The sequence below is a fragment of the Myxine glutinosa genome, chromosome 8, assembly GCF_964187855.1.
Source record: "Myxine glutinosa chromosome 8, kmMyxGlut1.1, whole genome shotgun sequence".
Classification (NCBI taxonomy): domain Eukaryota; kingdom Metazoa; phylum Chordata; class Myxini; order Myxiniformes; family Myxinidae; genus Myxine; species Myxine glutinosa.
The window spans coordinates 149,942,672-149,967,679 of NC_136268.1; the positions used below are offsets into that span (position 1 = coordinate 149,942,672).

The 25,008-nt window shown below is 42.6% G+C and overlaps 1 protein-coding gene across 7 annotated transcripts in view; it reads left to right on the plus strand.

Annotated features, from left to right (window-relative positions):
• Positions 1-25,008, plus strand: part of PIDD1 (p53-induced death domain protein 1) — a 107,980-nt gene that overhangs the window by 79,115 nt on the left and 3,857 nt on the right. For 5 of the 7 annotated variants that reach the window (XM_068125376.2, XM_068125377.2, XM_078783834.1 and 2 more), the window contains 3 exons: positions 3,405-3,518; positions 7,464-7,545; positions 7,944-8,070. In XM_068125376.2, coding sequence (XP_067981477.2) covers positions 3,405-3,518; positions 7,464-7,545; positions 7,944-8,070 — 323 coding nt within the window. Of the gene's footprint in view, positions 1-3,404; positions 3,519-7,463; positions 7,546-7,943; positions 8,071-9,022; positions 9,113-24,635; positions 24,898-25,008 lie in introns of those variants that run through there. The other 2 variants (XM_068125378.2, XM_068125379.2) reach the window with 2 other exon arrangements.

The window sequence follows — 25,008 nt, forward strand, 5'->3', positions numbered from 1 at the left end:
TCAAATTCCATTTGCATATTTTCCTGCACCATTTTCATCCAGGCCTTTTCATGGTGTTCCTCCTTGTCAAATGACGCCATGGACTGTGGCTGCACGTCTTTCACAGGAGGTTGGGTGACAAGATTCCGGCTCATAGGTGGAACAAACGTGTACAGAGGAGGCAGCATTGGTCCCTTGGTGCTTGATGCTCGTCGATGGAAGTCGATTTCTATAGGTTCTTGGTCCAGCCCTGGGTTTTCTACTGAAGGAAACTGAAACATGGAGATACCTGTTCCATGAAATGAGGATGTGGCTGTTCTGGACGTAGGATTGTGATCTAGATTGTCAAGGGCTGCAACCGTAAAAATCTGCTGACGAAGGTTGCTAGGACAGACTATATCAGCGTTGGCATGTGCTCTTTCAGCAGTAGCTTGTGCATATCCAACTTCAATGGTAAGCACTCTCTTATATGACACGCTAAGGCAATACTGATGTAGCAGTTGTACCAGTTTCTTGCTCCTTGTTTGGGAATGCAGTTTTAAGGCCAAAAACACTGCAAGAGGAGGCTCACATCTCCAGTTTGCAGGAAGAGAAGTGATGTTCAACATGGTTAGTTGACTCATGGAGAGAACTGTCCTGGAATTGTCTTGCATAGGAGATGATTTAGGACCAGTAAGCAGTTGACGAAAGAAATATTTCAGCTTTGTTGGAACAGCAGATTCCTCACAACCTTCAGGAAATGACCCCTTGAAATTGAAAGCAGTATCATGATCCAAAACTGCTTTACGTAGAATTGATGCTGCCAACAGTAAGGTACGTGATTCTTCCTCTGGTGTCTGGCTCGCGCTGGAGATGATTTTTCGAGCTGTCTCTGAGCAAACAAGGAATACTCGATTTCGGATCCCTTTTTCTTCTGTCAGATGTGGGAAGTGTTCAAGTACTCTCTCTTTCAGGCGTGTGCAGTTCACTGTCTTACGAATCTCATGCTGTCCCAACCTTTCCGTCATCATATCTGTCAAATCTTGGAGAGCAAAGATTCTACGTCCTCCAGCAATTTCTTCACTGACGAATTGTAGTAGCTCATTTTCTACTGTGATTTCAGTGTCTTGGGTGACTTGACCTTGTTTTGTACTGATTAGCATTTCATAATGCCGACGGTTGAATTTAGTGTAGCAATATCGATGATAGTTAGCTTCAATAGCTACCAGATCTCCTTCTGCAAGCCGTGCTACAATGCGATCCTCTCCCAATGAAACTGCTTTGTCATGGATGTTCTCGGTGAGGGAAACTTTTTGGAATGAATGGTCATCTTTACTCGTTTCTTCATTACAGAAGAGACATAAATTTCGATTAGTTTCTGTGCTAGATCTTCTTGGTCGTTTTCGTAGAGGTGGCAAGCCTTTGGAAGAACGTGTTTTTGCCCGGTCAAGTGCTGATGCCTTGTACAACTGACGACATGTTTTGTGTCAGGATGCTCGATTTGCTTGCATAGATCCTTCATCTGGAAGTTCCAAGTTTGGGTGAGGTGCAGCATCAACATCTCGGAATTGATTTACAAGGCTGATAATATCTTTGTATGCCTCCGCCCTACGTACACCAACTGGGTTGTCAAGAGGACAGACAAGTTCTTCGTTTGTTTTTTCTTGGCAGAGGACACACAACTCACAGTTCGTTGTCTCAGCCATCACACTAGCCTGGAACGAAAAGAAAATACATGTAAGTATATAATAACCAAGCATAATCAAGTATACATGGACATAACATAACACAAAAATCTGACAAGTAGGGATTCAGCAGAAGCAGTTGCACATACATATGAATTATCCAAACCGATTTCCAAATATACAAAATGTATTCATGTGTGCTGACTTATATAACACAATGGCTATTGTATTTAGATATTTGGATACATACTGATATATCAACAGATATATAATGCGACTAGAAAATGTGCTAATGAGTTCGTGTACTGCACAGATATTCCAGCAAACAACCTAAGCTGATTCCATGATCACAAAGGATAAATGTGAGATCCTAATTGCCATGGTTATTTTTCTACTTTTGGGGAACAGAGATACACCTACTGATTTAGAGACATAACTGTTTGCTTCCCTGGCCATAAAATTCTAGGCATGGACACCAACAGCATGACTGAAGGTTTAGTGGTTTTGGAAGTATAGCCGATATAGGATTTTGGTGGCGGCCATCTTGAATTTTACCATTTCGGGACAAATAAATACTCTGATGTAGTCAGAAATGGTTTTATTTGATTCCTTGACCATGAAAACCTAGGTATAGACACCAAATTCATGTTTCTAGGTTGATTAGTTTCCGAGATATTGTCAGTATTAGATTTTGATGGCGGCCATGTTGGAAAATGGCGGGAATGTATGAAGACTCCATGTGATCTTTGTCCACTCGGACCAAAATTGTTACTTAGACCCTAAGCTTCGACCTGGTACCAAAAACTAAACTTTTTCAAAAACTTGAAGTGAAAATGAAAATTTGTTCATGGTGGGAACCCCACTAGGTGGTGTACAGCTGTCTTGAAGACCTGGAGAGAAGAATGAGATTGAAAGGAATGTGGAAGTTGGGAACAAAAATGGCACTGATCTTGCGCCTTCTTGCTATGTGGTAATCATAACTACCAAGTTTGTTTAATTTATGCCCAACCGTTTAGGAGGAGATAGTGTGACGGACAGACAGAAGATGCCGATTAAAAATCCCCCCACTCCCCTAGGCCCGACCGTGGTTTGTTTTAAAAAGCATGGGGATCACAATCGTGATCACTCGAGTTTGTTCACTCATCCTCCCATTATCTAAAAAGACACTATTGCTGAATCCTGTGTTATACGGTTATTAATTCCTTTTTTCTTTTTTTCTTCTTTTTTTTTGTATACAGAATCGAGGCTCGTGAAAGAGCTAACATTTATCACACAAATAAATCAAACAGACAAACAAACAAAGTATATAAAAAGGGGAGCGGTAGACAAGATGGGGAGAGAACGGGAAGCACATAGACACAACATTTGAGAGCAGGGACATCGGGAATGTGTGGGAGGGAGAGGGCTTGGGGGGAGGTGGCATGGGAAGAGGGGGTGGGGGGGTTGGAGAAGTATAAACACAAGGACTTCCAGGAAAGAAGTTGGTATTTCAAAAAAGAGGATTTGGGGTGAAATTAGCAGGGGTATAAAAGAGATTTCATTGTTCATTGTTGAGATCTTTGTTCATTGTTGTTTTAAAGCGAGGAATACCAAGTCAAACACTTCCTTTTCTTTGCTGGGATAAAATACACTTTTCTTGTAGAAAATGTTTTGCTAAATAATTTTCACTTAATTTATTTGTGATGTGCTATAGTTGCCATACTTTGGTTTTGGTGATACCTTGCTTCAAGAAGACATTGAGTTTCAAAAACTTTTCTCAAGGTGTCATTTTACCGGGGAGAGTTGCCTGACATGCTGCCAGTGGTGAAAGCAAGGTGGAGAAAAGGCCCTGATGCACTGCACCTTGCCACATTACCTGTGAAGCTACCATCATCCGTGAGTTTCTCTTACAACTTCAAGGTGTTATCTATTAGAATAAACTATACATTGGAAGTCAACTTTGACTCATTGAATCAGAGTTTCACTGCCTCAAATTTTATTTTGGAATGCCAATTGCGATACAACCATTGGAATGTGATTACATGTACATCCAGTACCTCAAAATGACCTCTTCTTCCTCCCTTCCCTTTAATTTGGGGTACCAATGGTACCAAGCTTCTGCCCTGCCTTGACCACGATACTCCTCCATTCCCCTCTGTCTTCAGCCATCTCTCTCCAACCACCCCCACCTTATTGATATCCCTCCTCACACAATCCTTCCATCTCAGCCATGGCATACCTCTTTTCCTCTTACCTCACTCCTTCAACCTATCCATTCTTTGCCATTCCCTCTTCCTCCATCCGCACTAAGTGTCCAGCATGGTTCAACCGGATTTTTACCAATCTCCCCATCATGTTCATCTGCACACCAATCTCCTCACTCAGTTCATCCATTCTCCTTTTGTCCACCGTCTTCGCTCCCACATTCCTCCTCAGCCAGTTGTTCTCACAAAAATGCAACCTTTGTTGTTGTCTCTGTCAGTGCCACCGTCTCTAGACCGTAAAGGTAGGCGCGTGCTGCACAAGACATCAGAACTTTCCCTTTCAATTCCCTTGGCATTTTTCTGTCTGCCATCAATCCCTCTACCCACCATGCATTCGCACCCACCTGTATCATACTCTGCACCATTTCCTCTGAACTACCATCCCCTGTCACCGTTCCCCCGATATATTAAAGCCAATTTCCCTGCCTAATCTACTTCCCCTCTAACCTGATATTCATTTCTTTTCTCTGCTGCTCGACCCATATTACCTCAGTCTTCTCTATACCCATCTTCAATCCATGTTTCCAAAATGCCTCCTTCCACTCCCCAGTACCACCTGCATCTCCTGCTTACTCTCTGCTACAACGGCAAGATCGTCCACATTGTACAACATCCTCCCTCCATGTTTTGCGATGCATATCTAATCCATCACCTCCATCACTTCCTGCTTATCAGCTCCATCACCATGTGGGTTGCGAGAGCCTTCCATGCCTCAAACTGATGTTCACCCTGAACTCTCACATCATTGGACCATCCAAAACTATTCCCTTATTTCCCTCGTACATACGTTCTACCAACCTAACTTCTGATTCCGGCACTCCCATCCTTCTCGGTGTCGCCATCACCATCTCTCTTGGGACAGTGTCACAGGCCTTTTCAAGATCCACAAATCCTAATGCCATTTCACCTTGCATCTTCAAGCCCTTCTCCACCAACTGTCTCAGGGTGAACATCCCATCCGTCGTTCCCCTACCATTTCTAAATCTCCTGGTGTTCTTCGCCTATCTCACTCTCCACACTCTTCCTTGTACTCCCATCCAGAATCCTACCCATTACCCTCATGACATGACTCAGGAGCATAATGCCTCTGTGCCTCCCTGGATCCTATGCATCACCCTTCTGCTTCCATATTGGCAGTTATCCCTGTCCTCTAATCCTCTGGAATCAAACCCTCTCTCAGACAAATCGTTCAACAATTCCCTCGTCCAACTGACTCCAACTTTTCCTGCTGCAATTAGCATCTCCATATGCACCGCATCAATGCCAGATGCTCTTCCCTTCTTCATTCTCTTTAAGACTGTCAACACCTCCTCTCCATGATCTCCACCAATTCCACTTTCCCCTCTACATAACATGGTACGTGCAGCTTACAACTTGTTTTCTCCCTGGTTCAACAACTCCTTAAAATAGCTTTCCCATACCTTCAATACTGCCCCCCCTACCCCCTCCCCACCCTCTCCCTCTCCCTCTCCTCTCCCTCCCCCTCTCCCTCCCCCTCTCCCTCCCCCTCTCCCTCTCCCTCTCCCTTCCCCCTACTCCCTCTCCCTCTCCCTCTCCCTCTCCCTGTCACTAGCTTCCTGTCACTAGCTTCCTGTTGCCATCCTTCATCACGTCCTCCCCCTTCGCGTCATTCCCAATCTCATCCCTTTTATGAGCCAGTTTATAAATCTTCTTCCCACCATCATCTTCTCGCATCCTTTTCTCTTCTAACACTTTCCACATCTCTCCTTGCTGCTTTCTTCTTTTGTCCAAACAAACACAAAATATATTACTTCAATATATTTATAACAACTAATTATATATTTTTGCTATTTTTCTCCATCTTTACCTCTGCCACCAAAGATGGATGGAGGTTATGTTTTCACCCCTGTCTATCTATCTGTCTGTTTGTTTTGTTTGTCTATTTGTCTGTCCGTTTGCGAACAAGATATCTCAAAAAGTTGTGGACAGATTTGGATGAAACTTGGTGGACAGATTGGGCGTCTGACAAGGACGATTCGATTCTATTTTGGTGAAGATCTGAATATGGATTCGGATATGAGAATTATTTAAAATTTTAAGTGATTCTTCACCATTGGGAGATAGGGCCAAAAACGATACATAGCAGGATATCTCAAAAAGTTATGGATGGATTTTGACGAAACTTATTGGACCGGTTGGGTGTGTGACGAGGAAGAATCGATTCAATTTTGGTTAAGAATGTTTCTCCATTGTATAAATTCTGTATTGTGATTTTCTGGTCTACTCTGAGATACAAAACGTAAACTGTTCACCAGATGGAGGTATGCTCTCTACTGAGTGCCGTTCTAGTTTTACCTCACCTGGATCGAAGTTCAGGGGAGCTTATGCGATGGCGCCTCGTCCGTCCGTCCGTCAGTCCATCAGTCCATCAGTCCGTAAACACTTGAAACTTCTTCTCCGAAACCGCTGAAGGGATTGTGACCAAATTTGGCACAAATTATATTTGTTGCTGGGTTGTGACTAAATTTTGTTTACGGCATTAAAAAAAATCAGGGTCTAAGGGGGTTTACCGGGGGTCAAAATGGATCCAGGTTTGACCCCCCCAAAATAGGAATTTGCTTCTTTCTCTGAAACTACATACACTATTTCGATGAAACTTTACCACAACCTTCATCACCCGTGATGTACCAAAGTTTGTTCACGGCATTAAAAAAAATTGGTGTCTGAGGTAGTCTATGGGGGGTGGGGGGGGGGGAGGAGGTTGCCCCCCAAAATAGGTTGTTTCTTTCTTTGTTTCTTTGTTTGAAGTCTTATGATTACGTTAGTATGATTGTACATGCTGCTGTCTTCTAGCAACCATTGAAATTGGTTAAAAATACCATGCTGCAGTTGAAAATGTCAGTGTAGTATACTGCTTTATTCTACCAGGTGAGCGCCCAGGAGTATTGCCCCTTTGTTTTTTAAGGACACCTTTTGTCAGTGTAGTATACTGCTTTATTCTACCAGGTGAGTGCCCAGGAGTATTGCCCCTATGTTTTTTAAGGACACCTTTTGTCAGTGTAGTATACTGCTTTATTCTACCAGGTGAGCGCCCAGGAGTATTGCCCCTTTGTTTTTTAAGGACGTCATAAAGGACACAAACAGCCATAGCACCCATTGACTGTAGTTATTCTCTGCAGACTACTGTAATTAGAACTATAACCAGCTATGGTATATGAGAGTACAAATCATATACCATAGATATAGCTATACCATTTTTGCATGGGCAGGCACGAAGAAGTAATGTAACTTGTTAAATAAGGTGGTGTAAGAGACGCTGCGTTAATGTCAAGTTCTGGAAATAATTTTTTTATTTGACCTTTTAAATCTTTATTTTATTTCAATTTAATCATATACGTGAACACTGCGTGGGGTAAGGTATTCTATGAAGCCTGAAATTTTATAATGGAGACAGTAGTGCAAGACTAAACAATTTGTAAGCAAATATGTTTTCAATGTGTAATCAGGTTGATGCATACATACCTTGTGGAGCTAAACTACCTGAGCAGAGTACTCAAGTATGTTTTTGTTACTCTAATGTTATTCCAATATTTTTCCATTTTTTTAACCTCTGCAGCAATTTGGGACAAATGCAACTACTCAGCACATGCAACAAAATGGGATTTTCCAACAACTTCCTCTCAACCTCGGCAATCCTGGTCAGCTTTCTTTCTTTGTTTTTCTTTTTTTGTTCTTCTCTGCTTTTGGTGATATTCAACGATTAATCACTAATGTTTTTTATGTTCTTCTGTCTTGTTCGGAATGGTTTTAGACTATTACAATGAAATATTGATTGATATGTACCATGCTCTGCCAGTAATCTACGCAAGGAATGGACTGGGTGGTTTTCCATTTGGCTTACTGTCAGAATTTGCAAGAATAATTTGAACAAGGTCTTGGGATACAACAACCCACATCTTTTGAAAAGCTTGCCTTGAATTACCCTGCTTGCCTTGTTAGTTCATTTGCATAACTGCTGAAGACTAACTATCATTAAACTACTTCAAGGTCGTTCACAACATTCTGCTGTAATCTCAACTCGCTTCCTTTACTGCAGAGACTGGATACCTCACCGAGTCCAACCTGTGCTCTATCTCTGGACAGCTTGGGACAGAGTGGTATAAAGTTGGCATCTGTCTTGATATTCCCTCTGTACAGCTGGATCAAATATATCATGACAAAAGGTGAGTGGGCCATTTGTGGATTGTGAAACATTCGAAATGGTCATAGCATCTTTAGTGATTCTTAGCTTTGACATGCTTCCTCCCACTTATTTCCTCCGCCACCAAAGGTGGATGGAGGTTATGTTTGCACCCCTGTCTGTCTGTCCGTTTGTCTGTCTGTCCGTTTGTGAACAAAATATCTCAAAAAGTTGTGGACGGATTCGGACGGAATTTGGCAGAGATGTAGCGTATGTGACACCGACGAAATGATTAGATTTTGGTGAAGATCGGGATTCGGATCCGGCTAGTATAATTTTTTAAGTGATTCTTCACCATTGAGAGATAGGGCCAAAACGATACATAGCAGGATATCTCAAAAAGATGTGGACGGATTTGAACGAAACATGGTGGGCCGGTTTGGTGTCTGACAAGGGCGATTTGAATTTGGTGAAGATCTGAATATAGATTCGGATATGAGAATTATTTAAATTCCAAGTGATTTTTCACCATTGGGAGATAGGGCCAAAAACGATGCATAGCATGATATCTCAAAAGGTTATGGATGGATTTGGACAAAACTTGTTGGACAGGTTGTTTATGTGACGAGGAAGAATCCATTCAATTTTTGTGAAGATCCAGAACCGGATACAGCTAGTATAATTTTTTAAGTGATTCTTCACCATTGAGTGATATGGCCAACCAGGTGGAGATATGCTCTCTACTGAGTGCCATTATAGTTTACCCATTGTATTGAAAGATGTATGTCAGGTGAGAGTAACAACATAGTCTGTCATGGAGAGTTTGGATTGAGTTGATATACTCAAGACGGAGTGGTTTGTTTTTCAATCTCTGTATGTGCCTTCAATTAAACAAATTGTGCACAACACAATAATTATTATGAAAAAATAGGTGATTGCATATTTTAAGATCAGAATAAACTTGCATTGCAGTTCTAACTAGATGATATTCACAGAATACTTACCTTGCGCAGTCCACTTGGTGCGAGCTATCGCTTCTGTTTTTAAAGGATTTTTTCTTTGATCCAATATGGCTGCCAGACCACGTAAGCGATGACATCATACATTTATATTCTCTAATATAATAGTTGCATAGATCATGCTCAAGAAATTTCAAACTGATTACACGAAGCGTTGTCCCTGTCAAATTATGATGTCATAATTAAGGCACCAATAATGTCATCCATCGTTAACAATTATTCCACAGGCGGAGTTCTTTACAATGAGCCATGTTTCAATTTTTTTCCCACGTAGCGGTTTCGGAGATATGGAGGTGCAACGTTTTTCGATTTTTCCAATATGGAGACTGTACCACGTGACCTATGATGTCATCGTTATCATTAAAATATTTTACAGGGGAAGGAGGAGCTTCTATGGTGAAAATGTTGTGTCCATCAGACCAACAGTTGCAGGTTAAAAACAAAATTCATACTGATCGGATGAAGTGTTATACTTGTCGAATTATGACGTTTTAGGAGTCGCGGAAGGCGAGACAACGAGGCCATTCGTAGGGTTTGAAGATGGTTTATTGTAACAGCAAGATCCAGCACACTAAACTCGAACGGAAGTCAGCATGCTTATATAAAGCCAAAAGCCCTCTTCGGAGGGCGTGGCTACGGCAACCGCGCGTGCGTCACGTCCGCACAACCACAAGTCCAACAGGCCCGTGCACGTGTATTATGCCCAAATAAGGTAATCACATAAGGTAACCGCCACATGCGGTTACCTGCACATAAGGTAACCGCCACATACGTCCCCCCAGAATGCACTCCACGGGCCTATGCGTAGGCCGAGGCGACCGAGGGGCTGGGCAAGTCCTCGGGGGAGGCTGCCGAGGTTCCTCGCGGGCCTCCCGAGGTTGCAGTTCGCGGGTGCAGTGCCGAGAAGGCTCAAGCGGTGCACGCGAAAAGCGGGTGAGCCAACCGAGGGGCTGGTCAAGGCCTCGGGGGAGGCTGCCGAGGTTCCTCGCGGGCCTCCCGAGGATGCAGGGTCGGAGAAGTCGTTGCGGCTGTAGTTGTAGTTGCGCGAGGGTGACGAAGCGGCCGTGCCGCTAACGTCAGCGCGCGCGAAGGTGACGAAACAGCCGTTCCGCCAACGTCAGTGCGCGCGAAGGTGACGAAGCAGCCGCGCCTTCGGAGGGTCTTGGAATAGGTTTGCCCCTCCGGTCGTAGAGGAGGAGCCGAGCGCGGTGCGCGAACCTCATAGTCATGGCCGTCGTCGTTACCGAAACTCCGACATTTCGAAACCGCGTTCGAAACTGCGCCCGAAGCCGTGCGGGAGAAGCCGGCGTCACCAGCTTAGGTGGCTTCCCTGGCTAGGGCGCGCTTGCCGTGTTCATTCGCAGCCCCCGAATCCGTTCGGGGGCAGTCGGAGGTCACCAGTTTAGGAGTCGCGGAAGGCGAGAGAACGAGGCCATTCGTAGGGTTCGAAGATGGTTTATTGTAACAGCAAGATCCAGCACACTAAACTCGAACGGAAGTCAGCATGCTTATATAAAGCCAAAAGCCCTCTTCGGAGGGCGTGGCTCCGGCAACCGCGCGTGCGTCACGTCCGCACAACCACAAGTCCAACAGGCCCGTGCACGTGTATTATGCCCAAATAAGGTAATCACATAAGGTAACCGCCACAACGTCATAATTAGGCACCGATGACATCATCATTGACATATATTATTCCCTATGCGGAGTTCTTTACAATGAGCCATGTTAACATTTTTTTTCCATTGAGTGGTTTCGGAGATACAGAGGTGCACGTTCTTCAAAGATGGCGTCCGTTCCACGTAATCTTTGACATCACAATTATGAATAAAAAAAATTATACAGGTGGAGATGCTCCTATGGTAAAATTTTCTGTCAAACGGACCAAAATGAATTTTTAAAATGCAGACACGCACGCATGCACATACGTACGCCACACGTATGCAACCCATCACCTAACCCTGCTTTTCGCTTCATGAACGAGTAATTACTGTTATTTTATGTTAGGGGGGCATATTTATCGTATGCAGGCAAATAGTGGTTTATCCCCCAATAAATAACTGGTCGGTTCAAACTACAGTGAACTTAAATGCCAGACACAAGTTTGGGCTGGCTTCATCATATGATTTTGATGTATTAAATTAGTATATATTGGAAGTTTTTGTTAGGTCCGCAGAAGGTAATGCTATTGGGGGGAGTGTTAAAAAAGCCTTCAAACGAGATGCGCGGGACAATAGTCTATAATATGCATCATCAACAACAACAGGCATTTGAAGGCCATTTTCCCTGCAAGAGCGGGGGTTAGCCTTGCGGTCCCCATGACAATCTTCTCCATTTTGCCCTATTTTCTGCATCTCTCCTTGTTTAACCCCCTTGCCTGCATTTCTTCTTCCACCATCTTTAGACAAGTCTTTCTCGGTCTTCCCCGTCCTCTACTCCCTTTTACATTCATTTCCATCACTCTTCTCAACCAGTCACTTTCATCCTTCCTCAACACATGACGAAACCATCTCAACCTGTTTCTCTTCACAGCATCCATCACAGGCTCTATTCCCATCATCTTTCGCAATTCATCATTTGTCTTCCTCTCTCTCAACGATACTCCACACATCCACCGAACCATTCACATTTCCACCCTTTCCAGCCTTCGTTGCTGCTATACGTTCATTACCCATGTCTCGCTCCCATAAATCACAACACTTCTCACACATGCAGCATACACCTTTCCCTTCAGCTTCAACGACACTCCCCTCCTCGTCAGCACGCCACTCAGTTCCCGAAACTTCTTCCATGCACATCTCACTCGAGCAACCGTTGCCGAGTCTGATCCACCTTCTCCATTCAGCATGTCTCCTAGGTAGCAAAATGTTTTCACACCTTCCAGCTTCACGCCGTCTCCAAGATCCAACTCAACATTTCCTCCATCTGCAGCTCCCTCTGTGCATACCTTACACTTGAATATAGCTGCCACACTGGTTAATGACCCTCTCAGACCAATACATTTTTGATGAACCCACTCAGCGCACATTGTACATTGAATGGAGTTCACTCCGACACCCTTCCTGCACACAGCACACGGCCACTTCCCAGTTCTTTCCCTCTCACCACATGCTTTACCACATGCCATCACCTTCGTTTTTCCAATATTCCACCATCAGACCTTTTGTCTCCATACATTCCTTCCACTTGTTCATCTTCTCCTTCAGTCCATCCATACATTTCCATCTCCATACATCCATAATTCAGTCTATTATATGCACCAATATATATATTTGCAATAATTAAACACAGTCACGTGGAAAAGTAAGTACACCCCATGTAAAGGTGTGACTTTTTCAACATATTTCAACATACAGCTATTTGATCTTCATTTCAACAATATTGATTGATAAATGTGATATAATATAACAAATATCATGAAACATTTACATTTTGTAGTCCATTGTATAATTTAAATAAACATAAATGCAAATTTCGCATGTGGAAAAAGTAAGTACACCCCTACATTTATCACTACTTCAAATACCTAAAATTAGAATCAGGTGCACCAGCTCAGGTGCAAATGATTAGAACATCATTAGAGAGGATCTTGGAGGAACCTGTCTTATTTAAACCTCAGACATTTAGTTTGGTTTGCTCTTTGTTGTTGAAGTGTGTGGCGTCACCATGCCTAGATCAAAAGAGCTCTCGGAGGCCTTCAGAAAGAAGGTTATAGATGCCTACGAGTCTGGGAAGGGATTTAAAAAGATCTCCAAACAATTTGAAATCAATCATTCGACTGTCCGGAAGATCATCTACAAGTGGAGAAGATTCCAAACAACTGCCAACTTGTTCAGACCAGGCCGCCCCAGCAAGTTCAGCCTGAGAGCAGACCGCAAGATGCTGAAAGAAGTCTCTAAGAACCCCAGAATGTCATCATGGGACCTACAGGTAGCTCTTGTCACTGTTGATGTCAAAGTGCACGAGTCTACCATTAGAAAGAGGCTGCACAAATTTGATCTACATGGGAGGTGTGCCAGGAGGAAACCTTTGCTGTCCAGAAAGAACATCAGGGCAAGACTAAAGTTTGCCAATGAACACCGAGGCAAAGACCAGCACTTCTGGAACAATGTGTTCTGGACAGATGAGTCAAAAGTAGAGCTATTTGGCCACAGTACCAGAAGACATGTTTGGTGAAAACCAAAGACAGCATTTGACCACAAGAACCTGATACCAACTGTAGAGCATGGTGGTGGAAATATTATGGTTTGGGGGCAGCTTTGCTACATCAGGGCCTGGGCAGCTCACCATCATATAATCCACTATGAATTCTTCATTGTACCGGAGGGTGCTTGAGGATAATGAGAGGCCATCTGTGAGGCCAGTGTGAGGCCAAGGAATGGCTGAAAAGAAAGAAATGGAGGGTTCTGGAATGGCCAAGTCAAAGCTCGGATCTGAATCCCATTGAGATGTTGTGGGGGGATTTGAAACGAGCTGTGCATGCAAGAAACCCCTCAAACATCGCACAGCTGAAAGAATTCTGCATGGAGGAGTGGGCAAAAATGTCTCCCAGTCGGTCAGAGACTGGTAGACAGTTATATAAGAAACGCCTACTTGAGGTTGTTTCTGCCAACGGGGGCAATACCACCTATTAGAGCCAAGGGTGTCCTTACTTTTTCCACATGCAAAATTTGCATTTATGTTTATTTAAATTATACAATGGATGACAAAATGTAGATGTTTCATGATATTTGTTATATTATATCACCTTTATCTATCAATATTGTTGAAATGAAGATCAAATAGCTGTATGTTGAAATATGTTGAAAAAGTCAAAACTTTACATGGAGTGTACTTACTTTTTCATGTGACTGTTTTTGTAACTCGTAAGAAAATGTGTTTCGTACAAATTATTTCTATGCAGTCGATCCTCGTTTATCGCAATTTTGCATATCGTAGTTTCCATTTATCGCAATTCAATTTTTATAGCCAAAATATTCGATTTTCTCAACATGTTTCGCTTTTCCGCAATGCTATTGAAAGATAATATTCGAACCATCATGCGAATTACTTCCAGCTAAGCAGCAGCGAATAAGAACCATCTAAGACGCTGTCGTGGTTGGGTGTACACCAATAGAATGTCCACACCTCAAGAACAATGTCAAAGATTTAATTAAATGGAGAAGCCTCACTCGAATATAAGAAGGATTACAACACAGTTGAGCAGTACTATGCCGGCGTACTCAACCAGACTCCAGACGACATATCGAGCAGGCCTTTTGCCCAATTCGGTCTGCATCTTGTCTTTTATCATGTTTGGTTGAGACAAAATAAATTATTCTGGGCTTTGGGGTGTCCGGATGAGTGATGAGGGTTATAACGAGGTCATGGATATTCAGACAATCACGGTGGAAAAGCATCTGGTTTACATTTCAGCAGAAGCCATAAATATAAGCATTTTAGGACAAATAATCCAGACATTCCACTCTGTCTGGGAAAACAGTTTCATGGTTTCTTTAAAGTAATGTTGTATATCATCTTTGCACATATATTATCAATGTAAGCTTTATTCCTTTAAGTATGTCTAACACAGGACATAATTTCAATAAGTCATAATGCAGATTACTCAAGGAGTTATCACTAAGTACAGTATATGTTTTTTCACTGTATTAACATTCCATATTCCAAAGATTATAATACTGCTGTGCATCACAATTTGTATTACAAACCAACACCCACGTTCCCTTGCTTTCCTGCAATGAGAAGAGTAAGAACAGGTTAGAACAGGATGCAAGTGATAACTCACTTAAGAAAAGAGGGACATTTCAATAAACTCACAAAGTCCATGCGGACTTCTACAACGCGTTTGTGACTCCACTGCGCATGTACACAGTATCCATCCGCACATGCTTGGTGGAAGAAGATTAGTCTACAAACGAGAGCGGCCATTGTGTTAAGCCTTGCGTGTGAAAAGAGGTACGAATGCAATTTTTATTGTGTATTTACCATATAAAACACAATGTCAGTTTGTGTTTGTACAGATGTCTGTCCCCTTCATAAGGGTTGGTTTTAAAAGCAAGTCCTTTAACATGGATGTGTTTTCACTACGGTCTATTTTTGAGAATATAACAAACTCGCGAAGACATTTTCCATAAAAGAGTAATTATGTCTTCTATTAGACGGTGTCTTGCAAACCAATCGTCAAGGGAGGTGTACACAAGCGTTTTTGTTTTTTTATGGGTCGTTGGCGGGGACATGTTTTCGGGTCGTCTGTCCGTCCGTGATAGTTTTTTGTTAGTTTTTTGTTGCCGCAATAACTTGAGAACGGCCTAAGGAATCTTAGTCAAACTTGGTGCAGGTATGTATAATGAGGTAAAGATGAACTGGTTTGATTTTGGGGTCAAGAGGTCAAAGATCAGAGGTCATGTTAGGTAAAAAATCTGTTACCGAGATACCTTGTGAACCAGTGATGGGATTCTGACCAAAGTTAGTATATGTGTATATGATGAAAAGATGAACTGATTGGATTATGGGGTCACTAGGTGAAAGGTCTGGGGTCCTGTTAAGTAAAAATTATGTTACTGTTCTAACTTGTGATCCGGTGATGGGATTTTGACCAAACATGGTGTAAGTATATATTATGATGCAAAGATGAACTGACTATATTTTGGCATCAAGGTTGAGGAGCGAGGTGATTTTGGTCATGTGTGTGGTCATGTCAGGTCATGTCGGTCATGTCAGGTAAAAATGTGATGCTTGAGAACAGATGAATGGATTTAAATCAAATTTGGTACAAGTATGTGTAATGATGTAATAATGTGGGCGGAGGCATATTGGTCGACGTCGTCATAGTTTTAAATAACAATACAAGGCGCAGGGAAGTGAAATTCACTGCACATTATTTTGCAGTGCGCATAGAGTAAAATGAGTGTTTATTTACTTCAGTAGGATGCCTCATAAATAAAGAAGATATAAGCACACCTGATACTAGGCCGAGGCTTCATACTTTGGCACGCTCACAAGGCTGCACCGTCGAATAAGTATTCCAACCCATCATTTTTGACGGGCTTTTTACTAGTTTATTTATAAACCGCCCTGAATCCTGCATAATGAGTGCCAAAAGAACCGCTGGTGCTACGCCAAGCACACCTCGGATCAAGAAGCAGCAGCAGTGTGTAACTGTAGCGGTGAGGTTAGACTTTATTAAAAGATGAGCGTGGTGAAGGTTCAACGGAAATTGGAAGTGCACATAGAATGGCTGAATGTACCGTAAAATGGGGTGAATAGGGACACAAACTGAAAAAAAGTTCGGAAACTTTTTTCGCTGAAAATTGATAACCATATTGATTTGTTGATATTTGGGTTGAAAGTGTTCTCTTGTTGTTTTAAAAAGCAGCTTATAGTCCCTATTAACCCCATATATGGGTTAAATAGGAATAAATAGGATTTTTATGGCTGTCCCTATTCACCCCGTTTTACGGGTGAATAGGGACAGTCACTAACACAAAAAAATAATAATCAAGACATAGGGACAGTTTGGAGAAACTTTTTATCCCATTTTTTTTTTCATTGGCACCGTGGTTTATATTATGGGTGCATATTATGTGCATCCATCTGAGCTATCAATTTAGCAATACGTTGGAAACTCAGGATTGTTTCTTGATTATTATTTTTTTGTATTAGTGACTGTCCCTCTTTACCCGTAAAACGGGGTGAATAGGGACAGCCATAAAAATCCTATTTATTCCTATTTAACCCATATATGGGGTTAATATGGACTATAAGTTGCTTTTTAAAAAACAAGAGAACACTTTCAACCCAAATATCAACAAATCAATATGGTTATCAATTTTCAGCGAAAAAAGATTCCGAACTTTTTTTCAGTTTGTGTCCCTATTCACCTTGCTGTCCCTATTCACCCCATTTTACGGTACTGTGCATTCGATTGTTAAATGTTCTCCAAAAATAAAGGCAATAGCCAAGGCTGTGACCAGTTCGAGTGTGACTAGACTAAATAGAGTGAGACAGTGTTATGTAGAACAAGAAACGTTTATCAAGTGTGTGGATCAAAGACCAGAATCGACCTTCCTTTATCTATTGCTGCGATACAAGAAAAAAAGAAAAAAAAAACACCTTTAGAGGCCATTTTTCCCCGCAAGCGGGGGTTGGCCTTTTTCGGGAACTGTGGTTGTTGTTGTTTTTCGGTCCCCTTTTTGAAGCAATGTTTTACGGCCGGATGCCCTTCCTGACGCCAACCCTTTTTGCCGCCTTTAACGACAAGCAGGGAATTACCAGTGACCTGGTACTCAATTAGCCGACCTCGGAAGGATGACAGGCTGAGTCAACCCCCCTGGCGTTAATTCAGCGATCGACCGGGATTCGAACCCAGGATCCTTGGATCCTAAGCCGGCACCCTAGCCGCTAGCCCAACACCAGGGACTTGCTGCGATACAAGAGAAAGGCCATAATCTGTGGAGTGGTTTGCGTGCACAGGGGGATGCTGAAGGAAAGGGTCCATGTGCAGAAACCTTCACGGCTAGCCCGAGTTGCTTTGAGAGATTTAAGTGACGTGCCAATCTCCCCAACCTCAAGACCACAAGCGAGGCAGCAAGTGCAGACATGGCAGCAGCATAGGCGTTTTCCACAAAGCTTTCTAAGATAATTGAGGAAAGTGGTTGAATTATATACTTGAACACTGTAGAACACAAATCGCCTTCTTGCCGTTTCTAAAACCCTTCTGTTTAGCAGTACTTGGACAAAATATTACGGCATTTTACGTCATCACAATCAAATTTGCTGCTCATCGACCCCACACGTGTGTCCTTGTTTCTCAAGACAGAGCGGGGTATGGTGTTCTATGAACTCTCTAGTTTGGACCTTTCTTTACCTCTGTTGGAAGAAGCCAAAAAAGATTTATTCCAATGAATCACAACCAAATTGCAAACAACTGCAAAATTGTTTAACCTTACACTACTTGAAGCAAGAACCACATCATTGGAGAATTTCTGATTTCATACATGTAAGCAAACGAGTATCCAAATCGCAATCAAAATGTTTGAAATGAACGATACAGTTCTCCAAGTATTTCAAACAACAATTGGTGGCGGTGTTAATCCAAAAATAGCTTGTGGTCTGGATATTTTGAATGTATGGAAGAGAATGTTGAAGAAAAGTCTGTACATGAATGTTAAGAGCTGGAATGTGGTTTGAAAGAAAAGGTACAAATATAAGATAAACTAGAACTTCACTCTGTGCAAGATTAACAATAGCAAATGGAAATAAGAAGCTGCGGACAGAACAACTTGGCACTTGCTATCATCAAATGTGGTGGGTAAATATTCGAGTGATATATGTACACCAACACATGGAAGAGAAGAACCACCTTTAGAGGCCATTTTTCCCCACAGAGCAGGGGTTGGCCTTTTTCGGGCACCATGGTCCCCTTTTTGAAGCAATGTTTTATGGCCGGATGCTCTTCCTGCTGCCAACTCTGTTAGTCGCCTCTAGCAACACACAGGGAATTACCAGTGAACTGGTACTCAATTTGCCGACCTCGGAAGGATGACAGGCTGAGTCAACCCCCCTGGTGTTAATTCAGCGATTGACCCGGATTCGAACCCAGGATCCTAGGATCCCAAGCCGGCACCCTAACCGCTAAGCCAACATCAGGCTTTGGAATAGACTAAAGAACACATGGAAGAGAAGAAAGCACAGAAAACAATTCACGAATCAAGATCAGTCAAATGCAGTATTGGGATATTAGTAGTGTGGAAGAATATCTGTATTCTGGAACCCTAACAGCCACTTTAACATCTGATCCATATTGTAGAAGCTAAGTCAGTCAGCTACAAAATCAATGGACAACCACCAAGTAACGAAAGTGTGCAAGTCGTCTTACAACTTCAGTTAATGTCTGTATCCTTCTGCCTGTGCTAGTGGGTGTTCATTAAGCGAAAATGGAGCATCATCTGCCCAGCAGGAATGCCAAAAAAAAAACAAGACGACCAACTTTAGGTATCAGGTTCACCAACACAATGCAACATGGGTTTTTCAGAACCAAAAACATGACTCATTTTACAATAGCATTATCAAATTCACCTGCTGTTGTTAAAAAAAAAAATTTAGGGTGTGTCCCTGGCTGATTACTGCATAAAAAGGAACTAACGACATCTTTGCCAAGTTTCGCTGCCAAACGTAATAAGTCTGATGTCTGAGGCAAAGTCTGATGTTTCCTTCAGGGTTGAGGGAAAAAAAAAAAACCTTTCATTCAAAAACTTTAAAACATGCCTATGCATAAACATAGCATTCTTTCACATGGTAGCTTTTGTTCATATTAGTCGCTATGTTGTAAAAACAAATAATAATAATAATAATATAAAAAGTGGAATTCCCTTCTTGAGGTTTTATTAATCTGTCAGACAGGCTGTGAACAATTTAAACATTCTCTATAGCGATCAACTTATGCTCGAGTAATCGGCACAGTCCAAAGAAGGCGGGTCCTTGTGGCAGCTTTTAATGTTTAGAATGATGTTGGGTCGATGCCAGTGACATTGAACAGCAACAAGAAGGAAAATGAGAACGAGGAAAGTTTCTTTCTTTGAAGTGAATTTGAGACCTGTTTTATACTTGCTCAATACAACAACAACAACAGGCATTTTAAGGCCATTTTCCCTGCCAGAGCGGGGGTTAGCCTTGCGGTCCCCATGACGATCTTCTCCATTTTGCCCTATTTTCTGCATCTCCCCTTGTTAACCCCCTTGCCCGCATTTCTTCTTCGACCATCTTTAGCCAAGTCTTTCTCGGTCTTCCCCGTCCTCTACTTCCTTCTACATTCATTTCCATCACTCTTCTCAACCAGTCACTTTCATCCTTCCTCAACACATGACCAAACCATCTCAACCTGTTCCTCTTCACAGCATCAATCACAGGCTCTATTCCCATCATCTTTCGCAATTCATCATTTGTCTTCCTCTCTCTCAACGATACTCCGCACATCCACCGAACCATTCGCATTTCCACCCTTTCCAGCCTTCGTTGCTGCTCTACGTTCATTACCCATGTCTCGCTCCCATAAATCATAACACTTCTCACACATGCAGCATACACCTTTTCCTTCAGCTTCAACGACACTCCCCTCCTCGTCAGCACGCTACTCAGTTCCCGAAACTTCATTGCTCAATGGAGCTGCCATATCCCTTCTGTCCGTAGGAATGTTTGCACTATCTTGAAGCCTTCAACGATTAACTACTTCCTATCTCCAATACTCTTAAAACTAAGGTTCATCTCACAGGACTTTCACACGACTATTCTTTGGCTGTTGAAAAGTGCAGGCACCACCACCAATTAGTAGAGCTGACAGGGTGGCCTAGATATACGCACACTCGTCTCTAAGCTGTCCAGCCTGGGTTTGAATCCCGACCTGGCTATAAACTGTCACCCTGGTGTTTCAATGTGTGTGCCGTCCCTCGGATGGATGTTAAACTGAGCGTCCCGTCTGCCAGCATTTGTTGTTGGCCGTTAAATAGCCCTACCATGTCCGTCCCGAAGAGTAGGTGAGCTATTGCCAGCACCATGAACAAATTCCAAATTATTGATCTAACCAGCAGAGGGCATTGTATCAGCAGCACAGACACACCCTCAACCAATAACGCTACCCCACAGCCTTGCGCCACATAAGAACAGAGATGAACAACCAATTAGTGTACGGACCACTGCCCCGTATGTCTGTCTTGGGTCCAATGCTTTGACCACCACGTGGTCATCATCCAGGACTGAGCAGACATCGTGTGTTCCCAGTGTTGAGTATCCTCCCAAAGTGAAGGGTGAGCAATCACATGATTGCAACTAGATTGTCACTCGGTAGAGCGCATACCTCCACCAACGCGAACAATTTGTTTTGTATCCTACTGATTGATCAGTGCTGGATCCGGACCTGAACCAAAATCTGATCGCTTGTTCTTGTCGCCTAACCAACCTGTCAGCCTAGTTTTGTCATAAGTCGTCCACACCTTTTTGAAATATCATGCTGCATATCGTTTTGGTCCTATCTCTCAATGGTGAAGAATCACTTCTGATTGGGGCAATTTCCATTAAAAACTAGAGCAATGCGACTGTGTCGCCAATGTGCCTATGTATGTCACGAGTAGATGCCCTCGTTCACTGTTCTAAAAATAAACAAGTTTGATTTAAATCCCTTCAGCTGTTTTCAAGTGTCACATTTTCACCAGACAGGCAGGTTTCACATCGATCGGTGAGGTAGTTTCGGAGAAGGGAAGTTTTTTAAATATCGGCTTTCAAGCTGATATGGCTGCCACACCACGTGACATATGACTAAAAAATGTACACTGCATATGTATGGGTAGGGGATCACGTTGCTGAAGTTTAGTGTTGATCGGATAAAGTTCGTTTTTCTATCCAAGATGGTTGCCAAACCACATGACCTACGACGTCATCATTTTCAAACTACATGCAACAATGGTGTTGACATTTGTAAAATTTCGCATTGATCGGGTAAGCGGTTTCAGATGTAATTATTTTATATTTTCCTTCAATCCAATATGGCTGCCACACCATGTGACCAATGATGATCAACTTTTAATCGCTATGCCGAGTCAATGACACACGTAAAGTTTCGAGTCATTTGATTTGATGGTTTGGGAAAAGATGTTATGTTTTAGGTTTTAGGTTAAATCCAATATGGCTGCGAAACCATGTGACCTATGATGTCATAAATTTAATATTTCAATACAAATGGGTCATAGATCATGTGCATGCAATTTAAGATTTTTAGGACAAGGAATTTGTTTAAAACATTTTTGGCTGGTATACCACTTCACCGATGTCATCATTAACATGCTTTTGTTCCCCATTTGGGAGTACTTGACAATGTGCCAAGTTTCAAATTTTTCCAGTCGGCGGTTTCCGAGAAATAATATTTTAATTATTTGCATTTAATCCAAGATGGCTGCCATACCACATGACCTATGATGTCACAATTATTTAAAAAAACATTCTGCATGGGTTTTTTGGGGGGGTTTTTTTGTATACAGAATCGAGGCTTGTGAAAGAGCTAACATTATCAAACAAACAAATCAAACAAACAAGCAAACAAAATATATAAAAAAGGGAGCGGTAGACAGGATGGGGAGAGAAGAAGCACACAAACACAACATTTGAGAGCAGGGACATCAGGAGATGTGTGGGAGGGAGAGGGCTTGGGGGGAGGCAGGATAGGTATAAAACGCAAGGACACCAAGGACTTCCAGGAAAGCAGTTGGTATTTCAAAAAAGTGGATTTGGGGTGAAATTAGCGGGGGTAGAAAAGATCAATGTTTTGGATGGGGGAAGATAAGAGATGGTGGTGAACAGCTGTTGTAAAGACCTGGAGGGAGGAGTGGGATTGAAGAGAGTGAGGGAGTTTGTTTCAGAGGCGGGAGAAAAAGAGGAATGAAGGAGTGAAGGTGAGCAGAGAGTCTTGATTTTGGCAGTTTAACCATAAGAGGGTTGCAGGCAGATCTTGTGCGACCTGTAGGAATATTTGGGGGACAGAGCCCAGAGACAGCTGGGGGAGCAAGGCCGGAGAGGAGTCGGTAGAAGACGGAAAGACCACCAACCTGCCTGCGGTGAGTGAATGAAAGGCCCTCGGAGATAGCGTCATCGCGGGAGATTCCAATGATTCTGAACGGTTTGGTTTCAACAGCGTGAAGACGAGCTAGGTGTGAGACAGGAGCACCAGCCCAGAGGGGAGAGCAGTACTCCATTGAGCTGCGGATGAAAGCCTTGTATGTGGTGAGGAGCTCAGGTGTGCCAAGGAAGGACTTCGCACGACGGAGGATGCCCAGTCGGCGACTGGCTTTGGAGGCCAGCTTGGAAATGTGGTTTTCCCAGGAAAAAATGTCAAAAAAAAAAATGTCACTCCTACCCTGAAAGTTTCATCTCAATCGGACATGTGGTTGCTGAGAAAAATGAGGTTTAACCCGACATTCTGATCATGACATTCATGATCAGATTTTTCCAAACATCTCTTTCCTGCACTGCTTTCTTGAGCTCTGGCAGTGACAACTTGGTTGAAGCTTTTACCCCATACATTCAGTACATATATGGTGTCTCTTCCTCTTCTTCCCTCAGCCATACCCAGCATGGTTGACCTCTCCAGACTTTCCTTTTCTGCACGTATGATGTGGCCAAAGTATGACGTTTTCTGTTTTCGCATCAACGCTTCTGATGTACATGGTGTTCTAATTTCTTGAAGCACTGATTTGTTTGTTCTTGCAATTCATGGAATTTTAATACTGGTCTCCAACATCACATATCAAAACTGTTAATGTTCTTCTTTTATTCACTGTCCACGGCTGACATCCATATATGGCAACTGGAAATACCAGAGCATTCACCAACCTCCTCTTGTTTTGTTTTATCACATCTTTATCTTTCCACATCTTCTTCAATCCTGACATTGCTGTTCTCCCCAACACCAACCATCTATTAATTTCCCCTCCACATCCTCCACTCACTTCAATCTCAGAACCCATGAAGATGAAACGTTACACGACTTCCACGTGATTGTCACTCAATCTGAACACGTCAATATTCTCAGTTGAGAGGATTTTAGTCTTTTTTAGGTTTAAATAAAGACAAGATTTTTCACTTTCCTTCTTCATTGTCTGAAGCAGTTTCAACAAGTCCTCTTTCCTTTCAGGCAGCAGAGTGATATCATCAGCATAGCCTCGGTTGTTGATACATCTTCCTCCAATCCTGATGCAGCCTCTATGTCCTCCAAGTTTGATTTCCTCATGATGTACTCGATATACAAATTAAACAAGTAAGGGGAGAGGATGAACCCTTGTCTAACCCCCTTTCCAATTCCAAACCATTGTATCTCTCCATGATCTCACTTTACTGTAACTTCTTGTTTCGTGTACAGGCTTCTTATCAGACGTAACAGGTGCTCCGACATCCATCTTCCTCTCAGCATAATCCACATCGATTCATGATCAGCACAATCTTTGGTAGCTCTGTAAAATAGGAGTGTCTGTGCGTCCATCCATCCCCGAACTATTCCCTCAGTTTGGGGCTAACCCGCCAAACCATCTGTGGAACCTTTTGGGGGCCCAGCAGGTGGCCTATGGTGAGTGGGAGATTTCATCAATTTCTCAATACAATTTTGGTTTTGACTTTCCACCCGTACGAAAGTTCTCCCTCTCCGGAGTAAACACAATCACGGGTTCGGCAGTCGCAGTTTCGCCATTTACTGCATGTGGAAACATTCGGTTTGATAACATCTCGATGCAATTGTGATTTTGAGTTTCCACACGAACGACGCCGCTTTTATCCATCCTTAGGTGGGTGGGAAGTTTCCTAAATTTCTCAATGCAATTATGATTTTGATTGTCCATCTGTACGAAGTGTTACGTATCCACCCTTTCTCGTCAGCAGATTCGTCTTTATTGGTTGCCATGTCACATCGGAGTCTATATTAGTTTACCTCACGAGTATTTATAAACTGTATTTTGTTATATTAATGGTGTAGTATTAATTTGTGAATGGAATGAAAATATAGAGATTGAGTTAAAATGAGAATGAGGAACTAATGTGATAAAATGCTTGCCGGCAGATTTGTCTCGTGGTTATCACGTTAGAATGGCATTTCTATTCATGGAAGACAGCAAGCTTTGTCGCCGACCGGAATGGAATGCTGCGACGTTTATTAACTCAACTGGACTACCGTCCAGTTGAGTTCATCACATACTGAACCCTCCGGCGTCTGTCGTCGTCGTCTGTCGTCCGTTAACTTTTCGACGTTAACACTCCAGCGTCCACAAATGTCAACCGATTCTGATCAAACTTGACATGCAGCAGCCTTACCCCAAGGACCAGGTTGGTACTACATTTCAGCCCGATCCGTTGAAAAATGGCGGACTTAGGCGACCATTTTGTTTTTGGTCATGAAAACGACGTTAACACTCTCGCCTCCACAAATATTAACA